At 46.1% G+C, this 26231-nt stretch overlaps 1 protein-coding gene and 1 long non-coding RNA gene across 7 annotated transcripts; one reads left to right on the top strand and one right to left on the bottom strand.

The window, feature by feature from the left end:
* Positions 1 to 1783: 1783 nt before the first annotated feature.
* LOC308184270 lies at positions 1784 to 9964 on the bottom strand. The gene is made up of 2 exons (XR_013942613.1): positions 7482 to 9964; positions 1784 to 7424 (listed from the first exon to the last, which is right to left on the bottom strand). It is a non-coding gene; the product is annotated as an uncharacterized lncRNA (long non-coding RNA).
* A 41-nt stretch (positions 9965 to 10005) lies between these two features.
* LOC308184214 (uncharacterized protein) lies at positions 10006 to 26093 on the top strand. 6 transcript variants are annotated; one of them, XR_013942603.1, is made up of 6 exons: positions 13628 to 14000; positions 17834 to 17919; positions 18090 to 18216; positions 19327 to 19437; positions 19562 to 22086; positions 22203 to 26093. XR_013942603.1 is itself a non-coding variant. In XM_080571079.1 (5 exons), exons 2-5 carry the CDS (start codon positions 17896 to 17898, stop codon positions 21910 to 21912), a joined length of 2613 nt encoding a protein of 870 aa, XP_080427205.1. In that variant the 5' UTR covers positions 10006 to 12090; positions 17834 to 17895; the 3' UTR covers positions 21913 to 26093. The 6 variants fall into 6 exon arrangements, 5 of the variants coding, with proteins under 5 accessions (XP_080427205.1, XP_080427204.1, XP_080427202.1 ...); XM_080571079.1 differs by lacking the exon at positions 13628 to 14000 and adding an exon at positions 10006 to 12090 and having other exon boundaries at positions 19562 to 26093; XM_080571078.1 differs by lacking the exon at positions 13628 to 14000 and adding an exon at positions 10006 to 12090 and having other exon boundaries at positions 17837 to 17919; positions 19562 to 26093.
* Positions 26094 to 26231: the final 138 nt, after the last annotated feature.

Here is a 26231-nt window from a genome sequence, read left to right on the forward strand (position 1 = left end):
ACCTCAAGATCATCGAGTCCAACCTCCGACCTAACACTAAGTACTCCACTAAACCATATCACTAAGCTCTACATCTAAACGTCTTTTAAAGACCTCCAGGGATGGTGACTCCACCACCTCCCTGGGCAGCCCGTTCCAATGCTTAATAACCCTTTCGGTAAAGAAGTACTTCCTAACATCCAACCTAAAACTCCCCTGTCGCAACTTTAGCCCATTCCCCCTCGTCCTGTCACCAGGCACGTGGGAGAATAGACCAACCCCCACCTCTCTACAGCCTCCTTTCAGGTAACTGTAGAGAGCGATGAGGTCGCCCCTGAGCCTCCTCTTCTCCAGGCTGAACAAGCCCAGCTCCCTCAGCCGCTCCTCGTAAGACTTGTTCTCCAGACCCCTCACAAGCTTGGTCGCCCTTCTCTGGACTCGCTCGAGCACGTCCATGTCCTTCCTGTAGCGAGGGGCCCAAAACTGAACACAGTACTCGAGGTGCGGCCTCACCAGAGCCGAGTACAGGGGCACAATCACTTCCCTCGACCTGCTGGCCACACTGCTTCTTATACAGGCCAGGATGCCGTTGGCCTTCTTGGCCACCTGGGCACACTGCTGGCTCATATTCAGCCGACTATCCACCAATACTCCCAGGTCCTTCTCGGCCAGGCAGCTTTCCAGCCACTCATCTCCCAGCCTGTAGCTCTGCTTGGGGTTGTTGCAGCCCAGGTGCAGGACCCGGCACTTGGCCTTGTTGAACTTCATGCAGTTGACCTCAGCCCATCGCTCCAGCCTATGCAGATCCTCCTGCAGAGCCTTCCTGCCCTCGAGCAGATCGACACACGCACTTAGCTTGGTGTCATCTGCAAACTTACTGAGGGTGCACTGGACGCCCTCATCCAGATCATCAATAAAGATATTAAAGAGGACCGGCCCCAGTACCGAGCCCTGGGGGACTCCACTAGTGACCGGCCTCCAACCAGATTTGACTCCATTCACCACAACTCTCTGGGCCCGGCCATCCAGCCAGTTTCTAACCCAGCGAAGCGTACGCCAGTCCAATTTATGTTACGTTCACCCTTCTGGTTGGGTTCACTTGATCTGAAACTGATCTTGTCTATTCGGTTTTCATTCCATTTCACATCCTGGGTTCCTCAGATTCTTTCTCTGAAATCCAAAGTTGTTAGATGCCGGTGGAGGATATTGAGGATGTGGTTCCATTTGCCGAGCAATAGTTTGCATCACTGTCCGGTTCCAGGTTGTCTTCCTTAGAATCAGACTTTTCAGCATTATAAATGTTAACCAAATTATTACCCCTACAATCACCAATATAATTATTGTCTCCAGTAAGGACTTAACCCAATTACTAATATTCCATCCACTAAAAATTTTATCCAACCAGCTTGTTGTCATATCTTTCTCTTCCTGTTCTGCATCTTGTTCCACTCGAGCCAGTTGTTCTATGACATGTTCTACATCAATAGTCACATTTGAAATGTGGATGCAGCAATGATCAATATGATCTTTTAGAAATCCACATACTCCATGTTCCTTTAATAACAGTGTATCTAATGCCAATCGATTTTGTAGCACCATTTTAGTTGTAGATTGTAGTTGGATATTAAGGTCTCTAAAGCCTTCTTTCGTGGCTCTCATGCCTACTCACTTGTCCTGTAAGTTTATAAATCATTTCCCTATTTTGATAAGTAGCTACCTGTGCAAATAGAGATTCTAACGCCCAACTGAATTTTACTCCATCCGAGGGTTCATGCCATGTATCTTCATCTGCCCCTTCTTCTAAACTTCTTTTTGCCCTACTAATTTGTAGGGTTTCCAACTTTCCCTTAAAAGGAGACTTTTTCCATATTGGACGCAGTGTGGGGAGGGAGTCCTAGAGTTATTTCTTTTACTTCCCCATCTATCGGCGGGTGTGTAGTCCAAGTTCCATTACTGGCTGCCCATACAAATTGTCCTGGACTTTTTATGGTACTATAGCTACAATCCACTGCGACTTGACTAGCCTGGCTATTTCTTTCCGAATTGTACTTAATTCCTCGGCAAGCACATCCTGCCCTAAGAGCTATCAATACCGGAAGTAAGTGCTCAACATCTTCATTATTACTGTCGCAAGTATATTTCTTCTCACAAGTCCACCAAGCTACCTTTGTTGACTCTTGTCTACCACTACTGTCAACCCGGCTTACTGTATAAAACTGATCAGTTCCATTCTGCTTCCCCTGCCATTTAATACACCATGATGTATTCCCTCCATACTGGAATTTCTGCAATAAACTTACTGTCCAATCACTATCCCACCCTTTCATTCCTTTTGGCTTATTTTTCTCTTGACATTCCCAAACAATCTTTTCTCTAACTCCTTCTACTACACGTAGTTCGTCGTAATAACACTGTCCCACATTCTTAAATCTGCCTATTGTTATGAAATGGTAGTTCTTCTTCTTTTCACATTCAGACCTCGATGTGGGGGGGCTCAGTTTCCTATAGTATTGTGTAACATTTATCCTCTCTAAAACTTTCACTTCTTTACATTGAATTGTTCCATTTTCTTTTACTTGGGGCAGTGGGGAGGTTATTATACCCCACTCAAGCGGGTCCCCCGTTGCTTTTGGGATGGGCAAACAAGCAGTAATTCTATCAGTTCCTTTCATTATGGCAAAATCTTTAATCAATCCTACCAGTAAATTCTCTGATGGTTGCCTGTGTGGGATCTGTACCACTTGTGTCCATGGTGCCTGGCCCTCTCTTCTTCTTCTAGATCCTTTTTGGTGGGCTACCAATATTCCTTTATCCAATTTCGGATATACCAATATTTCTCTTATCCCGTAATCTGTGCTATTTTCATGTGTTACCATGCACCGGTAGTTTCCTTTGTTGACTTTAGTAACACTAAACAGGGTTAAGGTGGTAGCTCCTCTCAGTTGTTGGCCCAATTCTATGGTTATACTTACGTACGCCTTCCCCTCCCATCCAGCCTTCAATCCTGTATTGTCCCTGGTTGTGTCTACGTATATTTCCTGGCTCTGTCCGGAGTCATTTATTTTTTCCCAGACCACCTGTAGAGAGCTAATTGTTATTGGTTTATCGTTGTGCATTCCACATTCCAAAGTAACATTTTCTCCTCTGAATATTTCCTCTTTCTTATATTTTTCTGGTATTTCTAGGAACCCAATTACAAGGTACTTACACAAAACAATTACTGTTATCGTTACTGTTGTTAAGAACCCCAACATTGTATGGTTATACGCGCCTCATCTGTAGTTTTGTATCTCCGATTGCTCGCACTGACCAAAATTCGGGAACCTTTTTCACCCGAGTATAATGAATCCAAGCATCCACCCCTTCTACCTTTACAGCTGTAAAAGTAGTCAATAATACTTGATAAGGTCCGGCCCACCGTTCTCTTAGGGGTTCTTCATTCCAGTTTTTAATGTACACTCGGTCACCTGGCTGAAAGTCGTGGACAGGATTTTGCAGTGCCAACGGTCGGTTCCACACCAGAACACTTTGAAGTTGAGCTAAAGTTTTACCAAGAGACAATACATAATTATAAACATCCTGGCTCCCTGTTATATGCATATTAGGATTTGGTTCTGGGGATTCATAAGGCTTTCCATACGTAATCTCATACGGGCTTACTGACATTCCACTCCTTGGCTTTATCCTTATTCTCAGTAAAGCTATAGGCAAAGCTTGTGGCCATTGTATTTTGGCTTCCTGGCAGATTTTACTGATCTGTCCCTTTAGAGTTTGGTTCATCCTTTCTACCTGTCCACTAGATTGGGGTCTCCATGCAGTATGTAAATTCCAAGAAATTCCTAATAGCCGACTTACGTCTTTAACCACAGATGAAACAAAGTGCGGCCCCCTATCCGAGGATATTCCTAATGGTACCCCAAACCTCAGAATGATTTCCCGCAGTAACCATTTTACTGTCTCTTTAGCTTGATTGGTGCGACAGGGAAGGGCTTCTGGCCATCTGAAAAAGGTGTCAACCCCTACTAACAAATACCTACATCCCCTAGTCCTAGGTAACTCTACAAAATCAACTTGCCAGTAATCTCCTGGTTCTATTCCTACTCTAACTCTTCCCATTTCAGCATGTTTTCTTGCTACTGGATTATTTTTCAGACAAATCTCACACTTTGACATTACTGATTTTGCCATTTGTTAACATATGTGTAGAGATGATGCTACGTTTTAAAATGTTACCATTGCCTCTGCACCCCAGTGACACTCATTATGTCTTGTCTGAAGTATTTCTCGCATCACCAAGGGGGGTATTACTACCTGGCCCATAGCAGTTACATACCGTCCATCAGAGTTCTTTCGGGCCTTTAGGAGATTTGCTAATTTCTCATCCTCTGGTGAATATCTTGGTTCCTTGGGAAGATTAAGACAAGTGGGGCCTACCTTGAGTGGTACCAAAGCCATTACATTCCACACCTCCCGAGCAATTTGTCGAGCTGCTCGATCTGCCAGCCGATTCCCTTCTGATATTTTCAAGGTTCCTCCTTGATGAGCTTTACAGTGCATAATAGCCACTTGTTTTGGTTTTTGTACCGCATTTATCAAATTTAACACCTCCTCTTGATATCTTATATTGGCTCCTTGTGAGGACAACAGCCCTCTTTCTTTCCATAATGCTCCATGAACATGGACTACTCCAAAAGCATACTTGGAATCTGTCCAAATATTTACCATCTTTCCTTTACTCAGTTCCAGTGCTCGAGGTAGGGCTATCAGTTCTGCTCGCTGTGCTAATGTTTCAGGTGGTAAAGGTTTTGCTTCGATTACTGTCTTCAGGGTTGTTACTGCATACCCTGCATATCGTGTTCCATTCTCCACAAAACTACTACCATCAGTAAAAAGTTCCCAGTCATACCTTTCAAGGGGTACATCCTTCAAATCCTCGCAGCTGGCATGGGTATGTTCAATTATTTCCACACAATTGTGTTCCAACAGTCCTTCTTCTGGAACAGTTCCTAGAAATACTGCTGAATTTAACAGGTTAGTTGTTTTCAAGGTTACGTCATCTTGTTCAGTTAGTATTGCCTGATATTTCATCATTCGGCTGGGTGATAGCCAGTGGCCCCCCTTTTGTTCTAAAACGGTTGTTACCATATGTGGTACAAAAACTTCAATACGTTTTCCCACGGTAAGTTTCCTTGCTTCCTGGATTAAGAGAACTGTTGCCGCTACTGCCCGCAAACATGAGGGCCATCCTGCACTTACAGCATCCAACTGCTTAGAAAAGTATCCCACAGGTCTTTTCCAGCTTCCCAGTCGCTGGGTTAGTACCCCTAGTGCTAGTCGTTGTCTTTCATATACAAATAACTGGAAATCTTTTGATAAATCTGGTAGGCCCAAAGCTGGTGACTTCATTAAGGCATCTGTAAGTTTCTTGAAAGCTTCTTTCTGTACTTTTCCCCAAATAAAATCCTGTGCCTTCTGAGCTTCATAAAGGGGCTTAGCTATGAGTCCATAATCCATTATCCATAATCTGCACCAGCCAGCCATTCCTAAGAAGGCCTTTAGCTCATGGAGATTTTGAGGTTCCGGGATGGTGCATATAGCTTTTATCCTATTGACACCCAGACTTCTTTGTCCCTGGGAAATCTCACACCCCAAATATGTTACAGTTGAGCAAACTATTTGTGCTTTTTCCTTTGAAACTTTATAACCACCCATTCCCAACTGATTTAAAATTTCGATGGTTATTTGGGTGCAGAGCGACTCATTCTCTGTAGCAATCAAAATATCATCTACATATTGTAACAGCAAATACTGACTTCTGGGTACCTGTATTTGTCCTTGCGTTGTCCAGATTTCCAGTTCCTTGGCCAGCTGGCTTCCAAAGGGGGTCAGGCTATTCTTGAAGCCTTGTGGGAGTCTTGTCCAAGTTAATTGTGTCTTTCGTCCACTCTGAGGATTTTCCCATTCGAAGGCAAATAATTTTCTACTATCTTTATCAAGAGGTATGCAAAAGAAGGCATCCTTTAAATCTATCACAGTAAACCATTTATATTTCTCTCTCACAGATGTTAACAATGTGTAAGGATTAGCCACTACCGGGTGAATGTCCTTTGTTATTTCATTTATTGCTCTAAGATCTTGTACCAATCTATACTCACCATTCGGCTTCCTTACTGGAAAAATTGGAGTATTGTATTCCGATTTACATTCTTCCAGAATCTGATGTTTGAGAAATTTGTCAATAATTTTCACTGTCCCCTGCCTAGCTTCTATCTTAAGTGGATATTGTTTGATTCAAACAGGTTTGGCTCCTTCCTTTAATTCCACCTTTACCGGTTGTGCCAGTTTCGACTTCCCTGGTATATCTGTTTCCCATACTGTTGGTATAACTGCATTTTCTACTTCTCTTGGAATATTAACAAAGGGTTTATCTTTGATCATTAGGATTTGTCCTACTTTGGACTCAGGTACCTTCATTATTAATTCTCCATCCTCAAAGGTTATTGTTGCATCTAATTTAGCTAATAGATCCCGTCCCAAGAGTGGAATCGGGCATTCTGGTACATACAAAAATTCATGGGTTAGTTCCTTACCCCCAAAACGCAAATCAAGGGGTTGTAAGAATGGCCGTTCCTCCTCCTTCCCTGTGGCTCCAATTATTGTAGTTGTCTTAGTTCCCAGTCGTCCTTTTAAACTATTTAACACTGAATATGTTGCTCCTATTACATTTACAGACTAATTAACACAGAGAAAGAAGCTCCTGTAACCAACAACAACAAAAAAATTCAAGCCTCTCTCTTCGTTTCCTAGCTTTATTTCAACTAGTGGACCTGCTAGGGTAGATGCCCCAGGTCCCCGTCATTTCTGACTGTTGTAAGTTTTTCCTGCAGCCTAAGACAATTTCTTTCTGATATCAGGGGCTGATTGCCCTAGAAAGAGGCTAGCCAATTGCCTTTGTTTGTTTTCTGAAGTCAGGTCCAAATTTTGTCTTTTTTTTTTTTTTTTCCATTGCATTTCAAAGTTGGTCCAGAAATTCAAAAATTCCATAGGGTTTTCTTTTGGACCTTGTTGGAACAGATTCTCAATTCCCAGTTTAACCAGATTTTGGTATTTACATAATTTCCGGGGTGGTAAGGGTCTCGGGGGGGGGGGGGGGGGGGGGGTCGGTCAGGGGAATGCAATGGTTGACAGTTCCCTGAGCGCTCCCATTGGCAATCTGAGCTCACACATGAACTCAGGTTGTTTTAAGAGTTAGCTGCTTTTCTGTTTCCATGACAACTCTCTCCCGGACCCATCATGGTCCCTCCGCCCCAGAGGGCTCACACCGCGATTTTGAGATCTCAGCCTCGGGTTGAGGCGGAACTATTAGCATTCCTACATCCTCTTCCCCTGCTCATTCAACTTCAAACAGCTCTGTTAAATACTACATGCCACACAGCCTTTAACACCTTCAACAACCCTTTTAACACTTCCTTTATCTTCACATGCCACACAGCCTTTAACACCTTCAACAACCCTTTTAACACTTCCTTTATCTTCCTCCAGCCTGTACTTTTCTAATGCCAACACCAAAGGCTCAGTCAGGGGACAACTTAATTCCATACCTTTTCCCTCCAAGATGCTGAAACAACACACCAGTATACAACATTTCATCCTATTTTCCTTCTCTCCTCAAAAACAACATTAATTGCAAGACACTGTTATAGTCGATTGATCCATAAAGTGGCCATTTAGTTTATACAGTGGCCACAATTGATTGCAATACTTAGTGGAAGTCCTCTTGCTTTCCGCGCCCCCCCCACTCCCCCTTCCGACAATATCCTTGCAGTGTGCCAATATACACCCAAGGAGGCTTTCCTTAAAACGTCTTTGTTTTGGATATTACCCATTTCCTTGATTTCCCATTCCCTTTTATTTATTTATATTAATTACTGTCCCTTGTTTCAATTTCCACGCAAACCTTTTTATTGCAGGTTTTTACTATCTTTTCCTAATCTTCTTCCGAAATGTCCCAGTTCTCTGGGATTAAACTCCACATACAAACTTCACTATTTCAGATTATTAATGAGCCCCGTTCCAACCGTAAATCCACAGGACTTCGGAAAAACACCTGAAGCACTCAGCCTTCCGTCTTCTAGACAAACAATACCACCTTTTCCACAAAATTTACATTTCAACAAGGCCGAATTTCAAGCCGAATGCTAATTTTTCTCATGCACTTTGTTAGTAAGCCTACACAAAACAAGGAATCACTCCTGTGTATCCGTCAAGATGGGGGTTTAAAAGGTATTGAGGCCTAAATAAATTCGCTCTCCCCCTTCTTACCAAATTCCCAGGGCTCAGGCCCGAACCACCAAAGAAGTGGCTCTCCGTTCTACCGCTTTGATAATCAATCAGCCCCCCTCCCCCGATACTTGGGAAACTGACCAAACACCACCGCAAATATACCGAAACTTTTAAACTGTTACTTAGATAATGCTCCCACCTTCCTCCTTGTCACACTCAAAACATTTAAGAACGAAATAGGATTGCAAGATGCACCGCCGGGCCCGTGTATTGGGCACCACCAATCAACATTTGGATAAAACAGCACTTCTTTTCGGTCTGTCATGCGCTTCGTTCGTCTCCGGCCGCTCCCCTCGCGGAGGATACGGAACCGCGGATCGGAACTCCGCACTCGCTTCGCAGCGATGCTGCGTCTCACTCACAACACAATCACGCAATCACACAGAGAGGCCCCTTGCACTCTCGCTCACAAAATAACATTAATTGTAAGATAGTATTGTACTGTAAGGTTCCGTTTTCTGGCCAACTTTCTTGATCTTCTAGTTCGTACTGTGGCCACCAAACATTACAGTAATCAACCAGTTTACCCTTTCGTAACTCCTGCCCGAAACACCCCTCCTTCCAGTGTGCTAATAAACAGCCCAAAGGGGAGGATCGCGGTACCGAAGCATTACCGCCCAGAATACTTTTAAGTTTTTCCATTATCAGCTATAGCTTTTACCGAACCGAACCAGATGCTGAGCCTGCAGCAAAACCAGACCACTGATGCCGAACCTGCAGCGCTTTCGCGACTGTCTGACGGACGGCGCCTAGGCTTACCACGGGAATTCCCTAGCCCAACCGTGCGTGGCTTTCGCCGCGTCTGACCGGCAGGCTCCCAGACCAGATCGGTACCGATTACCAGAAAGCACCTTTTTCTTACCCTTTCAGAGGTACGTTGTGAGCAGCGGGGGTCGGTCGCGGCCGATGGCTCCCCGAGAAACTCCTCGGTGCCGGCTGGAGCGTGATCAGTTCGCGAGCCGCCTCAGCAGTGCCCACAAGGTCCCATCTGGGTCGCCAAAATGTTAGCGTTCATGAAAACACATAATCCACAAAGTGATTATATGAAGGTGCTTTATTAGGCGCCGGAAGTTAGGGGCATGCCTGCCCAAATCTAACTTCGTCTGATTTGTTTTCTTAGTTCTCTTTTATCTCCTAAGATACTACATATGCATTAGGTTTCACAACTCATCTATGCATATTCATTTCCTAGCTCCGCCTAGCCTCGCTTCGTATGCTAATTATCTTATCAGTCCTTCTGCGCTTGCGTATTACTCTCTGGTGGTCGTCCAGGTGGTCGTCGGGATGAAGTAAGATGTCTTCATCAGAGTTGAACTTTTTAACCTTTCCTTTTCACGCATGCTCTCTGAGCCCTTGGTCTCAGTCCAAACCGCAAGGTTGGTTTGACCCAGTTCCCAGAGTCCAAGAAGCCCCAGTTATCTAGATGTCTTGCAAATTGAGCATTCTTTTAATCCTCCTTACTCCTCATCATGAATTGGTGCATTCTCATGTTACCCTTGCACATATATTTTGTATCTTCCAAGCGCAGCCTCGGAATAGTACATCGCAAATGTAACATATTAAACAATATTGTATTATTTCTTCTTCTATTACTAACAACCCCACCACCCTTCCTAAATGTGCTGCTACACATATTTAGGAAACCTACACGCCTGTGAAGACAAGCTGAGGGAGTTGGTGTTGTTCAGCCTGGAGAAGAGAAGGCTCCAGGGAGACCTCATTGCAGCCTTCCGGTACGAAAAGTGGGCCTACAAGAAAGCAGGAGAGAGACACTTCATTAGGGAGGGTATCGATAAGACCAGGAAGAATGACTAAACTTAAAGAGGGTAGGTTGAGATTAGATATAAGGAAAAAAATCCTATGAGGGCGGTGAGGCACTGACACGCGTTGCCCAGAGAAGTTGTGGATGCCCCATCCCTGGAGGTGTTCAAGGCCAGGTTGCGTGGGGCTCTGAGCAATCCGATCTAGTGGAAATTGTCCCTGCCCATAGCAGGAGGCTTGGAATTCAATACTCTTTAAGGTCCCTTCCAACCCAAGCTGTTCTATGATTATGATCTCTCCTCAGTGAAGCTGGTTGTGACCGTGTTGGTTTTCTCACGCTCCTCCCTCCCTCGCAGCATCTACTTCCTGGTAATACGGACTGCAAAATGCTGCTGACATAATAAGTAGTCACCAGTTATACCAGCCTCACGCCTCATTCCTTTGAGGCATCCACCACCACCCATGAGCGGGGGTTGCTCTCGCCATGTGGGGTGGAAAGACAGAAGGTACAGAGAAGAGAACAGACCCATCTTTGCAAAGTGGTGCTGTTAAGCTGGCTGGCAATACAGAACAGCTCTGTAAAGGGCCTGCATGTTCTCACCCTGCTGGCCCGCAGTGAAGGCATCAGCCAAGAAGGGCTACTGCTGAAGATTCTGAACTTCTGATCATCATTTGCAGAGATTTCTGCTAGCTCTTTCATCTCACATCAGCGTACACTGGTGTTTTCCTCTCAGCAGGCTTAAGCCCATCTTTTTAGACTACTTTCTAGATCCAGTCTTGACAGCAGGTATATGCCGAGTGCCCTAGTCCTTGCACCCACAGAGATGCAGCTTTGTGTTTGGTTGCTGATTGCTCCCAGGAGAAGTGCCATCATTGCAACCAGAAACCTTAAAACAATGCAATTGTTTGCACAGGTAGTGTGGCTGCAGAACCACTCGTGCCCATGCGCCTCAGGAGCATGGTCTCCGGATGTTTTTTGACAAAGGATGAAACAGCCCCCAAGGACAGATTTACAAAGTTGTTCTGAAGTTTAGTTATGACCATGAGCCCCCCTCCTCCCCTAGGGAAAGGACAGGAAGAGAGCAATTAGCAGCAGCTCATATACAGCTTGCAGCACAGGGCGGTGCAAACACCCCCAGTCACACCATTAAACCCATCCTGACCCTGGCAATGCCTTCCCTCATTGCCAGGCACAGCAGGGCAGGAGCAGGGCCTTGGCTTGCCTGCAGTCATATGTTGATGTCCCCTGAGATCTTGCTCTTCTCCAGGGTAGAAGTTATCTCAGAACAGGACCTGGGGTCTCGTGTCACCTAGTGGGTTGTTGCCCCTACTACATCCCAGCAAAGTGCTCAGGCCTTTGCTTGCAGCTCTGGGCAGAGACAAAGCCATCAGTGGCCTGCTTCTAGGAGAGTTAACTCTTTCCGTGCACAGCAGGGAAGGCTGAGCAGGGCAGAGCGCTTAACCCTTTCCTCACATAGTGGCATGCTCTGGGGCAGCCAACCGAGAAGGCCGAGGTCAATCCCTAACCGACCTCTTTGATTTTCTGTGCCGCAGCTTCACAACACATTCTGGTTCGGGGCCAGGAAGCCATGCTGCACATCAGGAGGAGCCATGGCCAAGGCTGAGCTGCAGCCCAGAGCTCCTCCAACAGAGCTGATGAGGGGTCCAGTACCTTGGGCGGGGTGCAAACAGAGTCCCAGGGCATGGAAATGCCCCCCCACAGGAAGAGCCTGAGAGTCTGGGCTCTCCCAGGGTGCTCAGTGGGGGGAAAAGCCTTTGGTGCAGCTCACAGCTCCCCGCCCACCAGCAGCCCTCGGAGGGGCGCCCTGTAAGGCAAGTGAGAGCCTGTCTGGACGCCACCCAGGCAGCGTCTTGGTTGCAGGAGGTGCACCACGGCCATCCTGCAGCTGGGTCCAGCCTCAGGACACTTGCATCCTCCAGCCTACACGACTCAGAGGAGCCTGGCTGCCTGCAACGAGGGTGGGAGCAGCCTATAGTGGACTCGAGGTAGGCCCTCTTCATTGCTTGTGCAGAGAAGAGGCAGGGTTTTTCCTTTTCCACATGATTCCCCCTTTGAGACAGGGACTGGCATGGTGCTTAGCACCACCTGAGCATCTAAAGTTCAGCACCAGACTTGGAAGGTCATGGAAAAGGGGAAAGGAAAAGCAGGATCTGCCCCATCTTGCTGTTCAAGGGTGGGAGATAGCTGTCCCGACCCAAAGCATGCAGCTCATGGCTCGCTGCTCCTCTCCTGGCTGCAGCCAAGAGATTAGCTGGGCCCTGTAAAAGCGGGTGCAAGTCCTCAGCAGGAAGGCTCCGGATCTGCAGTGTTGTTTCCTGAGCTTTGGATTAGACTCTGTTTGTGAGGTTTCTGAGGGGGCGCAGGAAGGGGTTGGAGCTGGGAAAATAAAGAAGCGAGCAGGGACTATCAGCATGCTTTGCTGACCTGTTGAATCTCTAATAATATATCTGGGACTATATTTCTAAGAGGCACACACACCTGACATTAAATGAATCCTTTGCATGTATGGATTCCTGCATGCTATAAATATTTGCCTGCCTCCTGTTCTCTGTCTCAAGCTAAAACCTCCGGGTAAGGAATTTTCCTCTCCACCCCCTACATGTCTTTAGGGGATCCAGCAGGCAAGATCTTCCTCTAGTGGCTCTTCTGATGTTACCTTTTGTTCTGCCAGCACATGGTTTCCTTGCTTGCTTGTTCTGGGGCTTGTGCTACTCCTTAACTACAGGACTTGGCTTTCTTTTTTCTGCAAATGCTTCCCAAGGCTGCTGTTCAGGATCTGCCTGCAAATGAAGGCCCATTTTACAGGCAGCTGCTGGTCCTCCCTCAGGCATGGTCAGCATTTCCACCAGCTTAGGCACTGGACTCAGTGCTCCTCTTGAATGGGTCAGAGGAAGAAAATACTCTGAAACAAGAACAACCTCACAGCTCGTGGGTTGAGACAGGGACAGGGGAGATCACTTACCGATAAATATCACAGTCAAACGCGACGGGGCCAAGGGCAGCTCTCCGTGGGTTGCAGCCCCCTCTTAGGCCACATCCACCTGCCCCAGCATGAGCTCCTCAGTGGGCTGCAGTTTAGAGAGCTGATCCACTCTGCCACATCGTGGGCTGCAGCAGGACAGCCTGCTTCACCATTGTAAGGAAAGGTCCTGCAATTCGTGTCAGTGGAGGATTTGAAGGGTTAACATTGAGGCCCGGATCTAGGGGATAAGAAAACAAAGGGGCTTTCAGAGAAAACTGCTGACTATTGCACGGGATGTTGGGCTAGTCTCTGACATCTGGCCCAGAGACTGCCAAATGAGGAGGAAGGGGAAGGTGAAGGACAAGTGAAGGACAAAGCTTGGGAGGAAAATTGCGAGCCTTTAGCATGAGCGACCCCCGAGAGACCACCAGAGACTGATAGCAGGCGCCCCTGTGATGGTTTCGGATTCCGTAAACCAATTATAATAACCCTGCCTCTTCCAGAAGTAGTAATGAATATGTATTAGCCTAGGACCATAAAAAACAGCACCTGACGTAAGGGGTGTGCGTCTTGGTGGAGCAGACTCCCGGCGCACCCAGCGCTGTTTGCTTACATCGTTTAATAAACGAATAATTAAACTTATTCGTTTAATAAATTGTAAACTTTGATTGCAATCCTATTTTGGACTCAGACATTTATAACAATTGTGGGCTCGTCCGGGATGGTCTTGATTCCTGAATTCTGACTTGATCTAGGAGGGGTGCCCCCCCATTTGGTGACTCCTGTTTGTGTCGGGTCGGGACTAACACCATCTTGAACCTGAATAAGGGCAAGCAAAGATTTAGATTTTTTTATGAGCTCCCTTTGCCGGCTGCAGCACTATATTTTGCCCATAATTCTGCGCGCGAAGATCCGAACAAAGACGACGGAGTCGTAAGTATTTAAGGTGTATACCGTTCGGTTGGGTGGGATTTGCTTGCCTGTGTGTGTGTGAGAGTGTGACTGAGACGGAACTTAGTTCCGAAGCGACTGCGGAGGTCTTCTAACCGCGGTTCCAATCTCCTACAAGGGACTTGGCTGGTGAAGGACCGAAGCGATTCCTATAGGATTCGTGGGTGGGTGATAGGTCCTAAACCCCCTGCAAGACACTCTCACTAAGGCAACCAAGGGCTGTAGGAATTGCCACAGTAAAATTCCTAGATGGGTCAGACAAAATCAAAGACCCGGGACCAGAGAAAAGGGAGCAAATTACCAGACATACTGTTAGCATTCACAAAGACACATAATCCACAAAGTGATTATATGAAGGTGCTTTTATTAGGCGCCGGAAGTTAGGGGCATGCCTGCCCAAATCTAACTTCATCCGATTTGTTCACTCAGTTCTCTTTTATCTCCTAAAATATTACATATGCATTAAGTTTCACAACACATCTATGCATATTCATTTCCTAGCTCCGCCTAGCCCCACTTCGTATGCTAATTATCTTATCAGTCCTGTGCTTGCATATCACTCTCTGGTGGTCGTCCGGGTGGTCATCGGGATGAAGTAAGATGTCTTCATCAGAGTTGAACTTTTTAACCTTTCCTTCTTACGCATGCTCTCTGAGCCCTTGGTCTCAGTCCAAACCGCAAGGTTGGTTTGATTCAGTTCCCGGGGTCCGAGAGGCCCCTGTTATCTAGATGTCTTGCAAATTTTGGCGTTCTTTTAGTCCTCCTCACTCTTCATCATGAATCAGTGCATTTTCTCATGCTATGCTTGCACATACACTTTGTATCTTCCAAGCGCAGCCCCGGAACAGTACATTGCAAATGTAACACATATTAAGCAATATTGTATATTTCATCTTCTATTATCAACAATACCACCAGAAAGTCCATTAGGGATAATGATTAGAAATTGGAACGATAGGGGCCCCAGAAAAGGAAAAAGTATTTTAAAAATGATCCAGTATTAATTTGTTATAAGTGAGACCATACAAATTTCTTGGTCTATCAGAAATATTTTATTAATTAAGTAAGCAGGCAGGCACAAACAAAACAGCGCTGGGCGGCTGGGGAGTCTCCGCTCCACCACAGCACGCAACTTTCCCTTTTCAGTGTCGCCGTTTTATAGCATCCAAGTTTCGGTTTGTCAGGACTTGTTGGACCTTCTGAAGCTGCGCAGTTCGTTGTTGGGGGTCGTTGTTTTTCTTTCAATGATCATGCGTTGTGCTCGTGTTCAAGGGGGAGGGTAGTGAAGCGGGAAACAGTATTTCACAGAGTCTTTGTTTTACCAAGGACGTTTATCCAACACCCCCTCCCCACTATCTACTTGCTTAGTCTTCCCCTTAACAAGGTCGTAAATTGCAAAACCTTATCTTCTCAGCAGATTCTCTGAATTCCTTTTAAAGACAATGAACAAACACCCGGCTAATTTATCACAGTATGATAGAATGCCCAAAGAAGCCTTTAAGACAACATGTCTTTGGGCCCGTTTTTTGGATCCTTTGAAGGCTGGGTTTGCCAGGCCTTAAATATACATGTTAATTCAAAGGAACCTTTTAGCCAGGAGGAAAGTGATTATGCAGGATTATGGATCAGGACTTCACGTCCTTTTCCAGCCTCAATATTTACACTAAAAGCAGACGAGAAGTTTGAAGAAGAAAAAAAAAAACGGAAAAAGAAAAAGATGATGAATGGGAGTCATTGGATAACCTACCAACTCTGTATCTTAACAATCCACCCCCGGTGGTGCATCTTGTAATCCTATTTTGTTCTTAAATGATTTGAGTGTGACAAGGAGGAAGGTGGGAGCATTATCTAAGTAACAGTTTAGGAAGGGTATATTCCTGCTGGTGTTTGGTCAGTTTCCCAAGTATGCGGGGATGGGGGCTGACTGATTATCAAAGCGGTAGTCACTTCTTTGGTGGTTCGGGCCTGAGCCCTGGGAATTTGGTAAGAAGGGGGAGAGCGAATTTATTTAGGCCTCAATACCTTTTAAACCCCCATCTTGACGGATACACAGGAGTGATTCCTTGTTTTGTGTAGGCTTACTAACGAAGTGCGTGAAAAAAATTAGCATTCGGCTTGAAATTCGGCCTTGTTGAAATGTAAATTTTGTGGAAAAGGTGGTATTGTTTGTCTAGAAGACGGAAGGCTGAGTGCTTCAGGTGTTCTTCCGAAGTCCTGTGGATTTACGATTGGAACGGGGCTCATTAATAATCTGAAATAGTAAAGTTTGTATGCGGAAAGAAGAGTTTAATCCCAGAGAACTGGGACATTTCGGAAGAAGATTAGGAAAAGATAGTAAAAACCTGCAATAAAAAGGTTTGCATGGAAATTGAAACAAGGGACAGTAACTAACATAAATAAATAAAAGGGAATGGGAAATCAAGGAAATGGGCAATATCCAAAACAGAGACGTTCTAAAGAAAGCCTCCTTGGGTGCATATTGGCACATTGGAAGGATATTGTTAGAAATGGGGGCACAGAAAGCAAGAGGACTTCCACTAAGTATTGCAATCAATTGTGGCCACTATATAAACTAAATGGCTACTTTATGGATCAATCGACTATAACAGTGTCTTGCAATTAATGTTGTTTTTGAGGAGAGAAGGAAAATAGGATGAAATGTTGTATACTGGTGTGTTGTTTCAGCATCTTGGAGGGAAAAGGCATGGAATTAAGTTGGCCCCTGACTGAGCCTTTGGTGTTGGCGTTAGAAAAATACAGGCTGGAGGAAGATAAAGGAAGTGTTAAAAGGGTTGTTGAAGGTGTTAAAGGCTGTGTGGCATGTAGTATTTAACAGAGCTGTTTGAAGCTGAATTGGCAGGGAAAGAGGATGTAGGAATGCTAATAGTTCTGCCTCAACCCAAGGCTGAGATCTCAAAATCGCGGTGTGAGCCCTCTGGGGCGGAGGGACCATGATGGGTCCGGGAGAGAGTTGTCATGGAAACAGAAAAGCAGCTAACTCTTAAAACAACCAGAGTTCATGTGTGAGCTCAGATTGCCAATGGGACCGCTCAGGGAACTGTCAACGATTGCATTCCTCTGACCAATGTCCCCACTGAGACTCTAGTCACCCCGGAAATTATGTAAATACCAAAATCTGGTTAAATTGGGAATTGAGAATCTGTTCCAACAAGGTCCAAAAGAAAACCCTATGGAATTTTTGAATTTTTGGACCAACTTTGAAACTCAATGAAAAAAAAAATGGACCTGGCTTCAGAAAACAAACAGAGGCAATTGGCTAGCCTCTTTCTAGGGCAATTGGCCCCTGATATCAGAAAGAAATTGTCTTAGGCTGCAGGACAAACTTACAACAGTCAGGAATGACGGGGACCTGCGGCATCTACCCTAGCAGGTCCACTAGTTGAAATAAAGCTAGGAAACGAAGACAGGCTTGAATTTTTTGTTGGTTATGAGAGCTTCTTTCTTTTTATTCGTTTAATAAATTGTAAACTTTGATTGCAATCCTATTTGGGACTCAGTCATTTATAACACTGTGGTCCTGGCCGCAGGCTTCAAGGGAAATTCTGTCCTGGTGCCTGGAGCACCTCCTTCCTCTTTCTTCACTGACCTTAGTGTCTGCAGGGTTGTTTTCATCTCATTTTCTCACTCCTCTGTGACTACTGCTGATGTGCAGCAGATTTTTCCTTTCTTAAATCTGCGGCCCAGATGGCTTTTACTTCCAAGCAATGGCCTGCAGCTGGACTAGGGCTGGGGAGGGACAGGGACAGGGACTGCTGTATTCCCCTAAACCTACCCTGCCATTTCTCTTGTCCCAGCAGGTTCCAGTTTGACATCTACCTTTCACCTGTGATTGTTGCAGCCTGCAGGAGGGCAGGAAATGGCCTTGGCACATCCAGCTGAGGTAGGGGCTTGGAGAAGCAGCCAGGAGAGGCCAAGGGGGAAGGGATGTGAATGCAGGGGGAAGATGAGATGCCCTCAGCCAGCATTTGTGTGCTGGGCACAGAGAAGCCACTGGGACTGGAGCTTCTGTCATCAACAGGCTGCTTCTACATGGAGCCTCTTTGCTTGCAGGAACCCGTGACCTTCGTGGAGGTGGCTGTGTATTTCAGCAGGGAGGAGTGGGAGCTGCTGGATCCTGCACAGCGAGCGCTCTACCGGGACGTGATGCTGGAGACGTACGCGTCCGTAACTTCACTGGGTGAGGGTTTTGCTTCCTTTTCTCCTCATTAGGGCAGCCTTGGCGGTGTACCAGAAGCCTCTGTGAGCAGGACATATAATAAACACAATGCAATTATTAACTACATACAGACTTAAAAAATAATAATAATAAATAAAAAAAATTAAAAGCACACACAAAGAGGATAAACATGAATTTAAGAAGGCATTAGCATGTTATCCTCTATAATATATATATATATTATGATATAGTGATATAATAATATAATATATATAAAATTATACAGTATATTAGAATATGTAATAATATAATATATATATATTATATATATATATAGTTATATGTACATACGTATAAAAGAGCTTTTCTTGGTGGTTGCATGTAAATCTTCCTTCTCAGCATTGCCTTCCTCAGTTTTCCCCTAAAGCTTCTTGAAGTCAACTGCATTGAACAAGTAGGTAAAAAATAAGGAAAATAAATAAGTCCCTGCAGTAATTTCAGAGACGGAAGAGCCTTGCTGTCTTCAAATAAAGCTAGTCTATGTTGTTGACTTGAATGATACTGGGCCGTAAATGTGGCTTTACAAGAAGGGAGTGCTAACATAGTACACGTGGACACTTAGCAGCTGTGTCAAACCCATGGAAATCATAGGGTCATAGAATGGCCTGTGTTGAAAAGGACCTTAAAGATCATCTAGTTTCAACCCCCCTGCTCTGGGCAGGGTTGCCAACCACTAGAGCAGGCTGCCCAGAGTCGCATCAAGCCTGGCCTTGAATGCCTCCAGGGATGGGGCATCCACAACCTCCCTGGGCAACGTGTTCCAGTGCCTCACCACCCTCTGAGTGAAAACCTTTCTCCTAATTTCCAACCTAAATCTCCCCTGTCTTAGTTTAAAACCATCCCCCCTTGTCCTATCCCTAGCAACACATGTAAACAGGCGTTCCCCCCCCCTGTTTATACACTGCCTTCAGCTACTGGAAGGCCGCAATGAGGTCTCCCTGGAGCCTTCTCTTCTTCAAGCTAAACAAGCCCAGTTTCCGCCACCTTTATGCATAGGAGAGGTGCTCCAGCCCTCTGATCATCTTAGTGGCCCTCCAAATGCTCTCATCTCCTCTGTTTATGTCATTTAAGGATTACTTCCGTCCCCCAAACCCGTGGTGATCTCTCAGCTTGAAGAAGGGGAAGATCCCTGGATCCCAGATCTGCATGGCGTGGAGGATGTGACAGGAGACCTCAGCGCAGGTGAGGTGGTGGAGGAAAGGAGGAGATTGGGGTTGGCAAAAGCCAAGATGAGAGGATCAGAGATCTCTGCCTGGGCAATATTATGGGCACTATGGGCTGGTTCTGGATTTCCTCTGTCATCCAGCAGGTGACAGGATCCCAAAAGCAAAGGAGACTCTTCAGAAAAGTGGCATGGCCCAAAGGCAGTTGAATGGTGACTCTGTGGGAAAAATCAGGAGGGGCGTCCAAAAGGGCCTGGAGCATGGAAAGCATCTCAAGAAGCCACTGAAAACCCATCCAGGAAATCGAGCAAGGAATCCCCTAGATGGCAGCAAAGGTCAAAAAGAGCCTAAAGAACTGACAAAGAAGCAAGGCTGCCAGAAGAAAATGGAGAACCAATGTGATGAGTGTGGAAGAATCTTTAAAAGTCATTCCAATCTCGTTAAGCACCAGCGCATCCACACAGGAGAGAGACCCTACAAGTGCCCTGAGTGTGGTAAGAGCTTCAGAAGAAACTCTAACCTCACTTACCACCACCGCTCTCACACAGGAGAGAGACCTTACAAGTGCTCACAGTGTGAGAAGAGCTTCAAATGCAGTTCACAGCTCACCTACCACCAGCGCTTTCACACAGGAGAGAGACCCTACAAGTGCTCACAGTGTGAGAAGAGCTTCAGAAGCAGCTCTGAACTCATCTACCATCACCGCTTTCACACAGGAGAGAGACCTTACAAGTGCTCACAGTGTGAGAAGAGCTTCAGAAGAAGAGCAGATCTTACCTACCACCAGCACTTTCACACAGGCGAGAAGCCCTACAAGTGCCCTGAGTGTGGGAAGAGCTTCAGAAGCAGTTCTCAACTCCTTGTGCACAAACTGACCCACACAGCAGAGAGACCCTACAAGTGCCCTGATTGTGAGAAAAGCTTCAAAAGGAGTTCTGTACTCGAGTTGCACAAACGGATCCACACAGGAGAGAGACCCTACCAGTGCCCTGAGTGTGGGAAGAGCTTCAGAAGCACTTCTGACTTGATTAAGCACCAGCGCATCCACTCAGGAGAGAGACCCTACAAGTGCCCTGTTTGTGAGAAGAGCTTTCAAAGGAGTTCTGTACTCAATTTGCACAAACGGAATCACACCGAAGAGAGACCCTACAAGTGCCCTGATTGTGAGAAGAGTTTCAAAAGCAGTTCTGTACTCAAGTTGCACAAACGGATCCACACAGAAGAGAGACCCTACAAGTGCCCTGAGTGTGGTAAGAGCTTCAGAAGAAACTCTAACCTCACTAACCACCAGCGCTCTCACACAGGAGAGAGACCTCACAAGTGCTCACAGTGTGAGAAGAGCTTCAAATGCAGTTCAGATTTCGCCTACCACCAGCGCTCTCACACAGGAGAGAGACCCTACAAGTGCCCACAGTGTGAGAAGAGCTTCAGAAGCAGTTCAGATCTCGCCTACCATCACCGCTTTCACACAGGAGAGAGACCCTACAAGTGCTCACAGTGTGAGAAGAGCTACAGAAGAAGAGCAGATCTCATCTACCACCAGCACTTTCACACAGGCGAGAAGCCCTACAAGTGCCCCGAGTGCGGGAAGAGCTTCAGAAGCAGTTCTCATCTCCTTGTGCACAAACTGACCCACACAGCAGGGAGACCCTACAAGTGCCCTGATTGTGAGAAGAGCTTCAAAAGCAGTTCTGTACTCGAGTTGCACAAACGGATCCACACAGGAGAGAGACCCTACAAGTGCCCTGAGTGTGAGAAGAGCTTCAAAAGCACTTCTGACTTGATTAAACACCAGCGCATCCACACAGGAGAGAGACCCTACAAGTGCCCTGTTTGTGAGAAGAGCTTCAAAAGTAGTTCTGTACTGAATTTCCACAAACGGATCCACACAGGAGAGAGACCCTACAAGTGTCCTGTTTGTGAGAAGGGCTTCAAAAGGAGTTCTGTACTCAATTCGCACAAACGGATCCACACAGGAGAGAGACCCTACAAGTGCCCTGATTGTGACAAGAGCTACAAAAGGAGTTCTGTACTCAATTCGCACAAACGGATCCACACTGGAGAGAGACCCTACAAGTGCCCTGAGTGTGAGAAGAGCTTCAAAAGTAGTTCTGTACTCAATTTCCACAAACGGATCCACACAGGAGAGAGACCCTACAAGTGCCCTGATTGTGACAAGAGCTTCAAAAGGAGTTCTGTACTCAAGTTGCACAAACTGATCCACACAGGAGAGAGACCCTACAAGTGCCCTGATTGTGAGAAGAGCTTCAAAAGGAGTTCTGTACTTAAGTTGCACAAACGGATCCACACAGGAGAGAGACCCTACAAGTGCCCTGACTGTGAGAAGAGCTTCAAAAGCGGGTCCGAGGTTATTATCCACCAGCGCATCCACACAGGAGAGAGACCCTACAAGTGCCCTGACTGTGCAAAGGGCTTCAAAAGCAGTTCTGAACTTATATCCCACAAGCGCGTCCACAAAGGAGACAAGTCGTAGTAGTGCCCTGAGTGTGTGTCGAGCTTCTGCCAGAGCTCGAACCTGGTCACCCAATTCTGGATCCACACAGAAGAGAGCCTTACAAATACCTTGAGCAGAGGAAGAGCCCTGTGGCAAACTCATCTTCAAACCCTCCTGCAGATCAAACTCCCTCCCCCGAAACTTGAAGCCGAGGTTTAGCCCCGTGCAGACAGCAGGGAGCACTAGGTGTAAGAAGATGTTTTCCCAGGCTGTGTTACCTGGGAGATATCACTGAGAGCCCTTCAGGGAATGGTGCATATGGCTGAGAGCAGAGAGAGAGAAACCCTGTCCCTAGTGTGGGCATCCAACGATGGCTGTTGGGCAGATCCAATCCCCTCTTCCCTTCCTTATTCTTCTGTTTATCGCTGCGTAAAATATTCTCTGGGATTCCTGACTTTCACGTCACCTTTTTTCTAAACTGCAGTGTACTGAGGAGCTTATGTTGGTAAGTGATCTCCCTGTCCCTGTCTCAACCCATGAGCTGTGAGCTTTTTCTTGTTCCAGAGTATTTTCTTCCCCTAAGCCATTTAAGAAGAGCACTGAATGAGCCCAGTGCCTAAGCTGGTGGAAATGCTGACCATGCCTGAGGGAGGACCAGCAGCTGGCTGTAAAATGGGCCTTCATTTGCAGGCAGATCCTGAACAAAAGCTATTTTATAGAACAAAGAAAGTCAAGTGCTCTAGTTAAGGAGGTAGCACAACCCCCCCGGAACAAGCAAGCAAGGAAACCACGTGCTGGCAGAACAAAAGGTAACATCAGAAGAGCCACTAGAGGAAGATCTTGCCTGCTGGATCCCCTAAAGACTTGTAGGGGGTAGAGATGAAAATTCCTTACCCGGAGGTTTTAGCTTGAGAGAGAGAACAGGAGGCAGGCGAATTTTTATAGCATGCAGGAATCCATACATGCAGAGGTATGGACTCTGGTCATTTGATGTCAGGTGGGGAGAGGAGGAAGGTCATAGAAATATAGTCCCAGATATATTATTACAGAGATGTTATAGAACATGCCTTGAAACAGCTGCTTCCCTCCTTGTACCTGATTTGGCCTGGACAAACTTGTTGTTCTGGGCAAGAGGTGGAACCAGGACCGGGATCCTGCCTGGGGTAAAGCTTTCCTGGTTCTGAAAGAGTTTGCTCCTGTCATCTGTCCTCCTGGTCCTGCTGGCAGTGGGCAGAAGAGCTTCCTTTAGGACTGGGACAGCCTCACAAAGTATCAGAAAATGTCTAAAAGCAGACAGCAAAGAGAAAAGGGGAGGGGAACATAAATAAAAACTAAATAGAAACAATGCAGCGTGATGAGAATGAATTTGTCCCCTCCATTAAAAAGAAAATAAAATACAGAGAAGCAATGCCATGGAGAGTGAGTGGTGGCTTGGAGGAATCAAGTGCTGCTGCAAAAATTGTCTTGTGCCCTGCACACCAGGCATCTGACCTGTCTTTCCTCTAAAAAAAAATAGTCTAGTCCAAGGCTCATGAAACAACACTGCAGATCCAGAGCCTTCCTGCTGAGGACTTGCACCCTCTTTTACAGGGCCCAGCTAATCTCTTGGCTGCAGCCAGGAGAGGAGCAGCGAGCCATGAGCTGCATGCTTTGGGTCGGGACAGCTATCTCCCACCCTTGAACAGCAAGATGGGGCAGATCCTGCTTTTCCTTTCCCCTTTTGCATGACCTTCCAAGTCTGGTGCTGAACTTTAGATGCTCAGGTGGTGCTAAGCACCATGCCAGTCCCTGCCTCAAAGGGGGGATCTTTGGATCTTCATCTGGATCTTTGGATATCTGTTCATTGTCTAGGTTACTATAAATCACCTCCATCACAGCTAATTGCCTCAGGTACTGCATACCTCTCTCCATGGTGGTCCACTTGCCTGACTGACATACAACATCTTACTTGAAGGGATACTTTTCCTTCACGCCTGACAGGGGTTGCCTTCAGAGGCTCTTTCTATCTGTTTTTCCTCCTGTTTTTGTGATGGCTCTGCTTTAGAGCAGCCTGCCCCTTCCACTTCTCCCTCCCAGAGCCTTTTAGGAGAAGCTTCTTCCCTTACTAAATGAACTGACTTCCTCTTCCATTGTTTCATCTTGACTATAGGGGTGACTAATACCATCCATTGGTCTTTTGGTTTTGCTACTCTGTTATCTGGCCATCAGATTCAGAGACTTCCTCCTCCCCCTGAAGGTGCTGAATAGTGTTTGCTATTGTTAGGTAGGCGCAGACCAGATCCCAGCACAGTGCAGCAAGCTGTAACTCTCTGGCGTTGCTGAGGTCAGGGAATACTTTTTTTAAAACATTCTTTCATTTTGGGGGGATTCCACACTTGTTCACTGGTGAAGCTCAAATAGATAGCCATGACACAAGTTGTGGATGTCCCATCCCTGGAAGTGTTTAAGGCTAGGTTGGATGGGGCTTTGAGTAACCTTGTCTAGTGGAAGGTGTCCATGCCAATGGCAGAGGGTTTGGAATTAGATGATCTTTAAGGTCCTTTCCAACCCAAACCATTCTATGATTCTATGACAGGTACCTGCCCATATTCTCCTTGCCACCCACCACCACACTGCCTTGGGGCAGATTCCTGGGTGGTATTCTTAAATAATTGTTTAACCTTAGGAAAAAACAGAAACATATTCTGGAGACTTAGAAATAGGAACATGTTGGTTACGCAAGGACAGTCAAAATATTCAAAAGCTATTGTGATTAGCCCATAGGATAAGGAGGAAGCGGTACCATACCTTATATTCTCCACAAATTGATTCCAGAGGTAAAAAAAAGAGTGCAGTTGTTAATATTCTCCAAAAGGTGGTTCCTGAAGTACAGAGTTGATAGTAATGCAGGGCCTGGATACTGGATCAGGCTCAAGACCAGTGCTTTAAAGCACGGCGAACTGAATAAATAAATAAACCACCACCACCATAACAACAACAACAACAAAACACAGCCTTTAACAGGCTCTCAGATTTAGTAAGTAGCAAAAGAGAGAAAGTGGCACAGTTCATATAAGACAGGATAAACACAGAACAATATTAACAGCAAACTGGTCAATATCATGAACAACAGCTCCTGGTTAAATATGATAATTGTAAATTCCCTCTAAAGTGCTCTGGTCAAATCTATTGTTATCTTAATCCTTTGAGTCAAATGTTGGTCACCAAAAAGGGCTGTGGTGACAACTCTCTCAACTCTTCCTCCTCAAAGGGAGGGCAGGGAGAAAGTATGTTGGGAAAGAAAAGCGCTCACAGGTTGAGGATAAGTTAATTAAAGGGAAAAGAAAAAGGAAAACAACAACAACAACAAACAAGCAAAGGCCACACAGGAGAAAAGAGAGAGAGAAAACAATTATTCTCTACTTCCCATCAAGGAGAGATGCTCAGCCATGTCTTTGGAAGCAGAGCCTCAATATGCATAGCAGTATTGTGGAAGTATCACGTTTTCACAAGATGTTTTCATAACGAGAGTTCCCCCTCTTCCGCCCCCTTTTCCAGATTTTATTGCTGAGTATGACATCATATGGTATGGAATATCCCTTCGGTCAGTTTAGGTCAGCTGCCCTGGTGATGTCCCCTCGCCACCTCTTGCCCACCCCCAGCCTTCTGGCTTTCGGGGGCTGGAGGGAATCTTGATGCTGTGCCAGTATTGCTCAGCAATAAATAAAGCATTGGTGTGACACTTCTAGCTACAAGTGCAGAGCACAGCTGTGTATGGGCAGCTGCAGGGAAAGTTAGCTCCAACACTGCCAGACCCAGTACAAATGCATGCACGATGCATGGGGGTTGACTTGCTGGAAAACAGCTCTGGAACTCAGCGGGTTCCTCTGATGGAATGTCCTGGGTTGATCTGCTGGAAAGCAGCTCTGGGATGGACCTGGGAGCCCTGGTGGGCAACGGGTTAACTATGAGCCCACAATGTGTCCTTGTGGCCAAGAAGGCCAATGGTATCCTGGGGTGCATTAGGAAGAGTTAGGCTTGCTGTTGCCAGCAGATCCAGAGGGGTTATCCTGCCCCTCAACTCAGCCCTGGTAAGGCTACCTCTGGAATACTGGGTCCAGTTCTGGGCTCCCCAGTACAAGAGAGACCTGGAGCTCCTGCAGAGAGTTCAGTGGAGGGCTACTAAGATGAGAGCACTAGAGCATCTGTCATATGAGGAGAGGCTGAGAGAGCTGGGCCTGTTTAGCCTGGGGAAGAGGATATCAATATCCTAATATATCAATATCTTAAAGGGAGGGTGTCAAGATGATAGGGCCAGACTCTTATTCAGCGGCTCCCAGTGACAGGAAGAGAACCAAGAGGCACAAACTGAAACACAA

The sequence above is a fragment of the Anser brachyrhynchus genome, assembly GCF_964034855.1.
Source record: "Anser brachyrhynchus genome assembly, chromosome: 30".
Taxonomy (NCBI): Eukaryota; Metazoa; Chordata; class Aves; order Anseriformes; family Anatidae; genus Anser; species Anser brachyrhynchus.

Coding starts and splice junctions, on each gene's coding strand:
- LOC308184214 (XM_080571079.1), top strand. CDS start 17,896: ATGGCCTTGGCACATCCAGCTGAG. Junction 17,920..18,089: donor CCTTGGCACATCCAGCTGAG/GTAGGGGCTTGG, acceptor CTTTGCTTGCAG/GAACCCGTGACCTTCGTGGA. Junction 19,438..19,561: donor GACAGGAGACCTCAGCGCAG/GTGAGGTGGTGG, acceptor TCTGTCATCCAG/CAGGTGACAGGATCCCAAAA.